The sequence below is a fragment of the Petaurus breviceps genome, unplaced genomic scaffold (genome assembly GCF_028583685.1).
Source record: "Petaurus breviceps papuanus isolate PSGF00001 unplaced genomic scaffold, PetGlider_PUasm1.0 220, whole genome shotgun sequence".
Taxonomy (NCBI): Eukaryota; Metazoa; Chordata; class Mammalia; order Diprotodontia; family Petauridae; genus Petaurus; species Petaurus breviceps.
Window position 1 is genome coordinate 5,143,805 of NW_027185876.1, and position 12,002 is coordinate 5,155,806.

A 12,002-nucleotide genomic window follows, 5' to 3' on the forward strand; every position below is an offset into this window, starting at 1 on the left:
TTCACCTAGCCTTAGAATATCAATTATCTTACAATTCCTCTTACTTTTCCCCTCAAAAATTCAATTAATCAGTTCTTCCTCAGCACTATCTTTTGTATTTCCCCCCAGTTCTACAGCCACCATTTGTAATGGCAGTGGGAATCTGAAGATCTTCCCTGCCCATTGGCCCCTTGATAGGTTTAAGTGACTCTGAGAACCTTCCCTGATTTGAAAATATACTCTGCCCCCTAACAGCCTGAATGTGGTCACATGGAGCCTGTGGCAGGAGGTTTGTTTTTCTGGAATGCCCTCACCTTGTTACTTTGTCACTAGGCAGTGGGTTAAGAGGGCTGTGACATTCTCTGACCCAGGAGAAGGCTATATATACCCTGAGAGAGGTTTTGCTTTGGGGTTCACTTTGGGAAGAGTTGTGTGATTTGTCTAGATGAGACTCTGAGCAACCATTGAATCCCCCTGGCTTTGAAAACCCAGATGTTGTTGCTTCCCTCTTTGGTAACTGACTAGATATGGATGTAATGGTCATTCAGCTAGAAGCCCTGTCTGCTGAATTGTGTTATTTTCTGTTGTAACTTTTGTTTGTATTCACTAAAGTTCAGGGTGCTGACTTTCCCCCCAGAACTAGGTAAACAATATATGTTTGATTGATTAAAGATTGTTGTTTTTTTTTAAAAGCAATTGGGGTTAAGTAACTTGCTCAAGGTTACATGGCCAGTTATTGCTGAGTTTGGTGCTAAGTATCTGAGCCGGGTGATTAAAGATTGTTAACCCATTTTGAGTTGCTTTTCTTTCGAAAAGCAGATCTAAGAACCTGTGCTAGCAGCCATCCTGGGTGTGCTAGGGTACTTGCTGCTATACCATTATGGTTTAGGCTTCCATGTCTTCATATGAAACTTTTATCATAGCAAACTGCAAATAAAAACCTAACCTTGGGGCAGCTAGGTGGTGCAGTGAATAGGGCACCGTACCTGGAGTCAGGAGACCTGAGTTCAAATCCAGCCTCAGACACTTGGCACAATTACTAGCTGTGTGACCTTGGACAAGACATTTAACCCCAATTGCCTTGCCTTCCCCTTTCCAAACCTCCCCCCCCCCTCCCCGGCAAACCTAGGCTTGATGATTTTTTTTGAGAGGCAGAAAAATTTTTAATATTGATGCTTTGTGTAACAGCTATTTTGAGATATGGTGGATGGATTCAAATCAACAAACATTTTTCTGATGTGCCAACTGCATTTGGAGCAAGGAGGGCACATGCCACAGTGGACAGAGAGCTGACTTCAGAGTCCACTGAGTTCAAGTGTCACTTCTGACATGTTAGCTACTACTATGGGCAAGGTACTTAAACATTCAATATCTCCCAGAGACTCTTGGAGATTATAAATTACAGAGCAGATGGCATTCTGCATTGGTAGAGGAAGCCTCTTAAGAACAATAAAATCAAAGGTCCGCTTCAGTAACAAAGATCAAACACTGCTCGGTGTACTGAGGTAAGTAAAAATTTAAACATGATAACATTCTTGCCCTCATGGAGGTCACAGTTTTGTATAGCTGAATAGAGTACTGGGACTTTATCAAGAGTATTGTTCTGGTGATAGAATATATGTTCTATTCTTCTGGCTGGGTCAGAGAGACCCATCATCAGAGTGGCCACAGGGTAATGAATTTCTCCTCCATAGCAATTCCAGTTAGTCAAGTAACATTTATTAAGCACTTACTGTATTCCAGGCACTATGCCAAACACTGATGATACAAAGAAAGACAAAAAATCTCTGGTCTCAGAAAACTCACAGAGTAAAGGTGAGGACATACAAACAATTACCTGCAAACAATATATAGAGCATAAATTGGGAGTAGTCTCAGAGGGAGGGCACTATGATTAACTTAATTTCCATGACAATCTACTAAAACATATGGATATCTTGATCTGTGCCACTGAAAGGCATAGTATGGACACTAGTGAAATCAAAAGTCCTGGACATGTTGATGTATGTGTAGAAAAGAGCACAGTGTTTGATTTAGAGCGAAGATGATTTTATTTGTGCTGACCTGGACAATACCTGGTCAGCTCTGTGAGTAGCACAGACATTGCCACATGGTTTCCTCTGAAGACTTTGACATCGTATTTAGAGGGGGCTTTAATGAGTTCCTTCTTTTCTTGCCAGTGCAAGGATGGCCCATGCCGAATCCGATCTGGTGGAGGAGCGCCTGAGAGAAGACTTAAAGTTTTACTTCATGAGTCCATGTGAAAAGTACCGAGCTAGGCGCCAGATTCCATGGAAATTGGGGCTGCAGATTTTGAAGATCGTGATGGTGACAACACAGGTAATTTCCGTTGTGTTCATTTTTGCCCTCTCCATCATGAACACTTTCATAGTTAATACCAGAAAAGTGGTTTGTTGTTTTTAAAAGGACTTTGACTCTTTACTGATATTTGGGTTTTCCATGAGGAGGATTGCATGTTTACGTTCCCAGGTTCTTTAGGACTTTTGAGTTTCTGTGAATTTGTAAAGGCCCTCCTGCTTTTCAATCAGTCAGTCAGCATTTACTGAGTGCTTGTTGTCTCCAAGGCCCTGTGCTACCAAGGCAAATTACTACTCTTCCACAAGTTATTAGACGGGTTTCAGGAATTAACCGTAAATTAGTCTCTGGACCACCTGGTGATGAATTTCTCCATGTTTAGCCAGGCTTTTCCTCAAATGACAATCAATCAACATTTATTAATGCGTACTATGTTCCACGAACTGTGCTAAGTACTGTAATATTAATGCAGTTTGTCAATCAGCAACACGCAGCATGATCCAATGGACTTGTCCAGCATCACCTGGCTAACTGAGGATATGAGGAGAGATTTGAACCCTGCCTCTTCATTCTTTGGGGCAACTAGTGGATTGAGCACTGGGTTTGGAGTCAGGAAGAACTAAGTTGAAATCTGGCCTCAGACACTAGTTGTATGACCCTGAGCAAGTCACTTAACCCTGTTTGCTTCAGTTTCCACATATGTAAAAGGAGCTGGAGAAGGAAATGGCAAATCACTCAAGTATCTCTACCAAGAAAACCCCAAATGGGATCATGAAAAGTCAGAGAGGAATGATACAACTAAACATTCTATTCTCCTATTCTGTCTTAGTTCCTTCTAAAAACACAAGCAAATGTCAGTGAACCTGGGGCACATACATAGCTCAGCTGCAGATGTCAAAGAAGCATCTGAATGATATCCAGGTCTCCAGTACACCCAGGTCAATGTCACTAGAAATAAACTTGTTACAACCCCTTGGAATTTAGGGAATTCCAAATATGTGCCCATGGTTTCAGAAAACTCCTGGATGTTAACACCACAGATATGCAATCATAACAACCTCTTTCATACCTCCAAACGATTTATGTGCTTGGAAATCTTTTGGGATTCCACTACACCAGACAAAAGTTAAGGGATTCATCACTAAGGGTGCTGGATTTGGACCCAGTGGGTCCGATGGACCTTGGCTTTAATCCCCAAATTTGTCACAAACTGTGATCTTGGACAATTTACTCTATTTCTTTGAGTGACCTTAGAAAAATCAGTTAGCTTCCCAAAGCTGCATACATACATGTGTACACATACCTCCCTACATATACATAGATGTGTACACATACACATATGTGTATATACACACACATGTAGGCTGTGTATGTGTGTATATGTCTATACTCTATGTGTATATATGAAAATATGCACATACAGGTGGGTGGGTAGCACAGTGGGGAGAGTGCCAGACCAGAAATTAGGAAGAACTGAGTTAAAATCCAGCCTTAGACACTCAATAGCCGTGTGGCCCTGGGCAAGTCATTTAACCCTGTTGGCCTCAGTTTCCTCACCTGTAAAATGAGCCGAAAAAGGAAATGGTAAACCACTCCAGTATTTTCTTTGCCAAGAAAATCCCAATTGGAGTCAGACATGATTGAAAACCACTGAACAACAATAACAATGCACGCGCGCACGTGTGCATGCGCACACACACACACACATGCACACACACACACACACACACACACACACATTGGGGGCAGCTAGATGGCTCAGTGGATAAAGTGCCAGGCCTGATGTCAGGAAAACTCATCTTCCTGAGTTCAAATCCAGCCTCAGGCATTTCTTAGCTGTGTGACCCTGGGTAAGTCACTGAACCCTGTTTGCCTCAGTTTCCTCATCTGTAAAATGAGCTGGAGAAGGAAACGGCAAACCACTCTGATATCTTTGCCAAGAAAACTCCAAATGGGGTCACTAAGAGTTGGATGCAGCTAAACAACATATACACACACGTACATATACCTATACATGTGGGATACATACATAGTAGGCAGAAGGCACCAGCTGCTGGGGGTGGGGAGGAAGGAGAACTGAGTGTAAGTCTTAATCTCTGTCATTTAAAAAATGCATTTTTATTTATACCTTTTTTACATTGCTTAGATTTTCCATCCTTTCTCCCAGAGAACTGTTCCTAATAACAAAAGAAAGAAAAAGAGGAAGAGGAGGGGGGAAAACCCCCAACAGTATTGATCCCAGCCAATCAAAAAATCAAATGTAACTTGATATGCCTTGTTCCTTAGCTGCAGACCTCGCCCCCAAGGTTGTAGAATGCTGAGTAATGTCACTCTATAGAAGTTCAGGATGAGTCAAGTATCCGCAGAGTTCCTGGGGGAGGAACCTGGTCTGAGAAATCGTGTTTAAAAAGAAAAAAAGAGGAAATAAAGATCTACCACGACTTGCTTGTTCTTAGCAGAGTCACGCAGCATCAGATCATGGCCATGACCACTTCCTTTTGTAGGTGGTCACTAAGCATTCAGTTGATAGTAGTTTCTAGAAATCTACCAATAATGAAGGCCTACTGTTGTCGGTCTACTTGCTTCCTTATTTTTTGGAGGGCGGAGGGTGGTGAGGAAGCGTGAAGGGGCTTGGAATTGGGACACTCTCAAAGCCTTTGCCCCTCTCCTCTCCAAAATCGCCAAAATCTTTTTTTCATAAGTTGCTGACCTTGGGTCAGTTTTGACATCTGGTGATTTTTTTCAGAAACTGGGAATATAGTTCATTTCAGCTTGGTCATCTTGTATTCATTTAGGGCAGCTAGGTTCTCTTTTGTTCTTTACTTATCTTGGCTATTAAGCTCCCCAGTAGTTATTTTTCTTTCACACTTCTCCATCCAAAGAGAATTCTCTTCATTTTTCCTTCTTTTCTTTCCACTCATTGCCACACCCCCAGCCAGGATCTTATCACCTTCTACTTAACCCCAAGACCTTGAGAGGAAGGGGTAGGGGTGGGAGTGGAGAGAGGGAGGAGAGGAAATAAGCACTTATATACCATCTACTATGTAGCAAGCACATGTGCTAGGCTCTTTACCCATATCTCATTTGAGTGATCTAGTGACCTGCCTATTAGGATTGAGGATCAGGGTCAAGTTCAGCCATATCTCCAAGTGCCATGATTTCCTTTACTTTCTCTGGTCCTTGGTACCCTGTGCCAACTTTTAGTTCTACCAGTTTATGCCAACTGGTGCCATGGCAGCCTAGTCACTTGAGCATGTACAAAATCCGCCACACTGGATCCTGGGCTTGGTGACTTTCCAGGAGAGCTGCAATCATCAGGAGCCCAGGTGAGAAGACCAAATAACTAGGGATTAGGAGTGCATGGTGAAAGCCTAACAGTGTGTCAGAAAACGAAACAAAATGTTAGGCACCCATGAAATTCTGGATTAAAGGGGTGTTGCACCCACAGCAAGAAATATATCCATCTATTACCCCAAATGGGGTCTGATGTGACTGAAAAGACTCAACAGTAACAAAAGCCTTGCAATTCCTCTAGCCTGTAAGGTTTTATATGCTTCCTGTTAGGGTATGGCCAGCATGGCCATAGCTACTATATAAATGTCACAAATGAAGGACAAAAAAGGTTTCTTTTAAGTGGCTGCCAGCCTGCCAGGGATCCAAATCCAAACAGGAAGGACTTCCTGTTCAAGGACAGGTTGGACAAGATAAAGTCTCTTGTTAGAGAATTAATAGATTTAGAGCTGGAAGGAACCTCAGAGGTCATTTAGACCAGAACCCTAATTTTGTAGGTTAGGAAATTTTGTACTAGAGAGTTTCAGTGATACGGTTAAAGTCACCTAGTTAGGAAGGGGAAGATCTGAGAATGCAGCCCGTGGCCACTGACCCTCAAATCCCATACTCTTTCCATTGGCCCATGGTAGGGATGGGCGGGTCTTCCAACTATGAAATGCTGTTTTTTCTCTCCTTCCTCATTTTCGGTCCTCTGCCTCCCCAACCCCAATCCCAGAGTTGCAGATGATTTGGTGTTCAGGGCCAGTGGGAAGAGAAATCATTCCACTTCTCATTTTGACTTTTCCCCAGTTCTGTGGCTTAGCGAGTTGTCCTTTGAAGGAAGGAGCAGCATTCCTTGGGGGAGGAGAACCCTCCTTTTCCCCTCCCTTTTTTTTCTGTACACAGTCCCAGTGGGGCGCTCCTTTTCCTGGTACCAGAGAAGTCTCTCCTCCATGAATTTCACAACCCGAGATTTGCCCTCCGTGGTACTTGCGGGAAAAGAGCCAATGCATGATAATTCAATGCAATTGCTCCTTTAAAATTTATCTGCAGCAAATGTTTCAGCATTACTCAGGAGGATTGGATCGAGATGTTCTTTGAACTTTTTTTTTTCTCTTAAGTTCCTTTGTTGAGACTTTGACCTTCTTTTTAGTTAGCTACAGCTGGAAGGGAAGACTTTTAAGTTCCCTCCTTAGATCCAGTCTTGGCTACCAGAAAATTATCTTTAGATACAAACGCATAAGGGATTGAGGAAACTGGACAGCTTTTTATCTTCTCATTTCAATCTTCCTATTGTGGCTTCATTTTTGGATGTAATATTGTGAATACAATGTCTCAAGGCACACCCTAATTGTGTACTACCACCATATCTATGAAAAATGCTTACGGGTCTAGTTATGTTAAAGTCTCTCTTTAAGTGTTTGCGTAATTTTCCTGAGTTTGTCTGTGAATAATACAGCTTATCCATGAATAATCATGTGACATCTGTTATGTACCGACCATTCTGCCACCGTATCTAAGGTAACATTTAAACCAAAATTGTTTCTTATTTTAATACTTATCTTTTTGTTTTTAATGTCACGTTCTTTTTCTGAATATATTCCTCCCCCCTCCTTTAGCCAGCAAGCCATCCTTTGGCAGCTGGGTGGTACAGTGAATAGAATACCAGGTCTGGAGTCAGGAAGACCTGAGTTCATTTTTTAATTTTAATTTTTTTGGGGGGGGGCTGTCTTGCCCAAGGTCACACAGCTAGTAAGTATGTCAAGTGTCTGAGGCTGCATTTGAACTCAGGTCCCCCGGCCTCCAGGACCGGAGCTGTATCCACTGTGCCACCTAGCTGCCCCCCAGACCTGAGTTCAAATCCAATCTCAGACACTTACTAGCTTTGTGACCTTGGGAAAATTACTTCATCTCTGTTTGCCCCAGTTTCCTCAACTATAAAATGGAGAGTTAAAAATAAAATAAGATAAAATAGAGAGTACTAATAGCACTTATTTCACAACATTGTTGTGAGGATCAAATGAAATAATCATTGTAAAGCCCTTAATGCAGTACTGTACATAGTAGGCACGATATAAATGGCAACTATCATTATTAGTAGTAACAGATTTTTTAAAAAGAGAGAAAAAATTCAGCAAAACTAATCCAAACATCTGCCATGTGTGATAATACATGTGATGTTATTAAACATTTATAATTTCCCAACTCTGCAATGAAAAGGGGTTCATTATTTCCAGCCTTTTTTCTGGAGCTACACTTGGTCATTATAATTACTCCATATTTAATTTCCCATTTTGTTGTTGTTCAGTCATGTTCTTCATGACCTCATTTGGGATTTGCTTGGCATAGATGGTGAACTGGTTTGCCATTTCTTTCTCCAGCCTATTTTACAGGAGAGGAAACTGAGGCAAGCAGGGTTAAGTGACTTGCCCAGGTTCATGCAGCTAGTTAATGTCTGAGGCTAGATTTGAATTCATGAAGTCTTCTGATTCCAAGCCCAGGGCTCTATGCACTATGGCACCACCTAGCTGCTTGCTACATTATTGTAGTCATTATATATGTTGTTTTCCTAGTCTTCATTCAGAATCAAGTTCATTAGGAGTTTTCCCATAGTGTGAGCTATTTATATGAATTGTATTTAAAAAAAATCATATTCTGCTCCTCCTTTCCTTCCTTCTCCTCTTTCTTATGATGATAACAATGACAATTAGTGGTAGGTAGATAGAGTAGACAGTGTTTTGGGTCAGAAGTCAGGGAGATTTAGGTCCAAGTTTATCTTGATTTACCAGCTGTTTCATCCTGGGAAATTCCCTTAAGCTCTGTCTGTCTCAGTTTCCTTATCTGGAAAATGGGTACAACAGCTGTATCTACCTCCTAAGATTGTTATGAAGATTAAATGAGAATAATTGTATATCACTTTCCCAATCATAAAACATTGGAATAATGCTAGTAATTATTATTCTCAGTATAGTAATATTCTGTTACATTAATATGCCACACTTTGGTTAGCCATTCTGATGGATGTGTACTTTGTCTTCACAAAGTACCTGTGGTGTTTGTTGTCATAAAGTGTTGCTGTGACAATAAGGAGAGCTTGCATTTATAAAATGCTTTCAGAGTTTCAAAGAACTTTACATATGTTCTCACCTGATTCTGACAGCAACCCTGTGTAGCTGAGATAGGCAGTTGACTTGCTCAGTCTTCCTTACTCAAATTCAGCTTTCTATACACTAGGCAACTTTTCTATCTTTAAGAATAACTCTTAGTCTGATAATTCATACACATTGGTATGAATTCCTTACATACATTGGCTGACAGACCTTTTTTCCCCTTCCTTTTTCTAGATGTATTGATTTTGGTTGTAAAAAAGCTTTCCAATATCAAGTAAATAAAATTTTCTATTTTTATCTTTTGTGATCCCCTTTATTCCCTTGTTTGGTTAAGAACTTTCCCCGTAGTCATAGCTATGGCCTGTGCTATGTCTCTGGCTCTGCGGTATTTTGATTGGTCAATAGGATCTCAGATTTCCTCCCTAATGATGTTCCCAGGTAATAATTCAGTAGGGGACTTTTAGCCTTAACTTGTTTTAAAAATAGGATCCCTACTGTTCTGGAGAAATGACAGCACTTGAATGACTTCTGGATTACTCTAGGTCTCCAACCAGGACTTCATCTGTTGCAGTGTCACAAGAGGAAGCATTGAAAATTAATGACCATAGGGTGGGTAGGTGGTACAGTGAAAAGAGCACTGTCCCTGGAGTCAGGAGGACCTGAATTCAAATCCAGACACTCAGACATTAACACTTACTAGCTGTGTGACCTTCGGCAAGTCACTTAACCTCAACTGCCCTGCCTTCCCTCTCAAAAAAAGAAAAAAAAAGCAAAAAGAAAGAAAAGAAAATTAATGACCAGCGAGTGAAAACCATCAGTGAAGAGAGGACTTTGCATTGGACAATTTGAGCTGTTTGCATCAATACCTTCCAAGAAGGGAAATCTCATCACATCCAATCAGCATTAAGGACCGAGTTAGGTGTCCACACTTCGGAAAATCTATCCCTGGTCAATGTTGAGCCTGGCTGATGAAGTCACATCCTGGTGGATATGCCTGAGAAGTGAAGATCTTAAATCAAAACTTTGGAGAGTCAGTGTTCTTTTCCTGCTTTTCCATCTCCCTTCTTCATTCCATATCTCTTCCCCTAAGACCATCTTTCAGACTATTTTCTGAATCATCCATTGACTTTTTCTGCTTTCATCTTCTCTTGCTAGATTCTCATGAATCTAGGTTCAAAGTCCTTGCCTTAAGTTACTGTGCTCAAGGAAGGTCTCCACAGCTCCCTCTTAAGTCAGTCCTTTAGGGCTTTACTCTTAACATTTCTGTAAAGAAATAATTTGATATTTTTTCTTAAAAAACTATCAGGTTCTTTTCAAGTGTATTTTTAACTGTTCCAAGAACAAAGGACACAGTTTTAAAAGAGTAAACTTCAAGAAAAAAACAGTTTGCAGAACTGTTGAAATCTTCCTCAACTATTACTAAAAAGACCAGTTGTGTTTAGAGGTGGCTAAGATATTAGGTGCTTGGGATTAGTTAGTAAAGTGATCTTAGAATCTCTTCTAATCCAAAAAAGACTGTCGTATGGTAATGAGATTTTCTCTTCTCTGTTTTGTTTTTGTCAGAAGGAAGAGAAGATGCAGGAGAGTCAGAGGGTATAGATAATGCACAGAAAGATAATTGGGAGGTCTTAGAAGGCAATTTACCACCTTCTGTTTAATAAATTGTCAGCAAAAAGTTAAAATTTGAATTAAAATTTCCTAGTAATAAAAGGAAAGTATCTTAAAGACTCTTGAATACTTAAAGATTGATTTCTTGAAGACCCAAAGCACCAGAGCTAGAATCTATATACCCAGGAAGATGTTTGACTCTAAGGAAACTTTCAGGTTCATTTAGAAGTTTGTTATATGTTTGAATATAATGGAAAGTGAGAGTTGTCTTATGCAATCATTTTCAATCAAGGATAATAAAATTACCAATTGTACTTGTTCTTAAAAAATATTTCTTTAAATATTATTCTGGAGAGTGTCTTATTCCCTGATATATTGCTTTCCTGAGCGATGACTCTCTTTCTTAATTGCCAATCTCCATTTCTGGAGGGGCACTAGCCATACTCACTTAATTACTAACTTGACTCAATCTGCAGACTTCTTCATCTCCTATTCGGCAGTCTCAGCCAGTACCTTTTCACCCCTCCAAACCTGTGTTCTCCCAAATCCTCGCAGCTCTGACATTTTCATCAGGGACATTAGAAAGCCTTTATTTAAAGGCTTTCTAAAATGGACTAAAGATCTATTTTTCCCTCCATAAAATTATATGAAGATTTTCTGGATAAATAGTGTTTATCTATAAGACTGTATCATTTGCCTCTTGGAATGCCATATTCCAAACTCTCCTTTTCCTTTGAGTGGCAACTGACAACTTTTATGGGATCCTGTTGCTCCTTGGAACTTAAATATTTTCTTTTTGGCTGTTTGCAGGACTTTTAATTTGACCTGAAAGCTCTAGATTTTTTGCCATATTGTTTCTAGAAGTTTTCATTTTCGAATTTCTTTCAGGAGGTAATCAGAAGTCACTTTTTCTTTTTACCTCGCTCTTTGGTTCTAAGAGATCTGGGCAGTTTTCATTAGTGATTTCCTGAAATAGGGTATTTTTAATGGCGATTTTTAGGTAGTCAAATGATACTTAATTTACGAGTCACCTGTTTTAAATTAGTTTTTTTATAATATATGTGTATATACACATATCTCTTATGATTTCTTCTGTTTTTTTCTGCTCAATTATTTAATTTTGTTTTAATGCTTCTAGCTCTCTCATGGAATTGTTGCTTTCTGTTTGTCCCATTCTAACTTTTAGGGAGTTCAGTTCTTACGTAGGGCTTATCACTGTCTCTTCCACAGTATTCTTACACTTTTTTTTCCCTCCCTAGATTTTCCATTTTATATCTCTTGTTTCATTTCTTCCAGGTACTCTTTTAGTCCTTGTTGCCTGGACAGTGTTTTTTCTGAAGCTCTACTTGGACTTGTATTATTTTCTCTTCTTCTGGGTTTCTCTTTGGGCTTCTCTCAGTCAAAGGTATTTCTTCATTGTGTTCATTATTTTCTTCCATTTTCTCTTATTTCATCTCTCATGTTCTTGATTGGAATTTGTCCTTTGATCAAACTTTGTTTCCTTATTCCTGGATGGTGTGAGTGGGTCTTGCCTAATCCTGAGTTCTTTAGGAATTATCTGGTCTCATTTCCTGGTGTGGTCCAGGTCCAGTTTTCCTGAATGCTGATTTAGTTTGGATTCAGGGTTAGTTGTGGGATACCTGGATGTTGGTCTGTTTCTTTCTCTTTCCTCAAAATGGGAATGGGAATGGGTCCCTGGATCATTCCACACTGGGTGCT

General features: G+C 40.1%; 1 protein-coding gene across 1 annotated transcript in view; it reads left to right on the top strand.

Annotated features, from left to right (window-relative positions):
• The window catches only part of MCOLN2 (mucolipin TRP cation channel 2), an 85,213-nt gene that overhangs the window by 24,107 nt on the left and 49,104 nt on the right, over window positions 1–12,002 (top strand). The window contains exon 2 of the mRNA XM_069094590.1: window positions 2,160–2,319. Coding sequence (XP_068950691.1) covers window positions 2,160–2,319 — 160 coding nt within the window. The remainder of the gene's footprint in view (window positions 1–2,159; window positions 2,320–12,002) is intronic.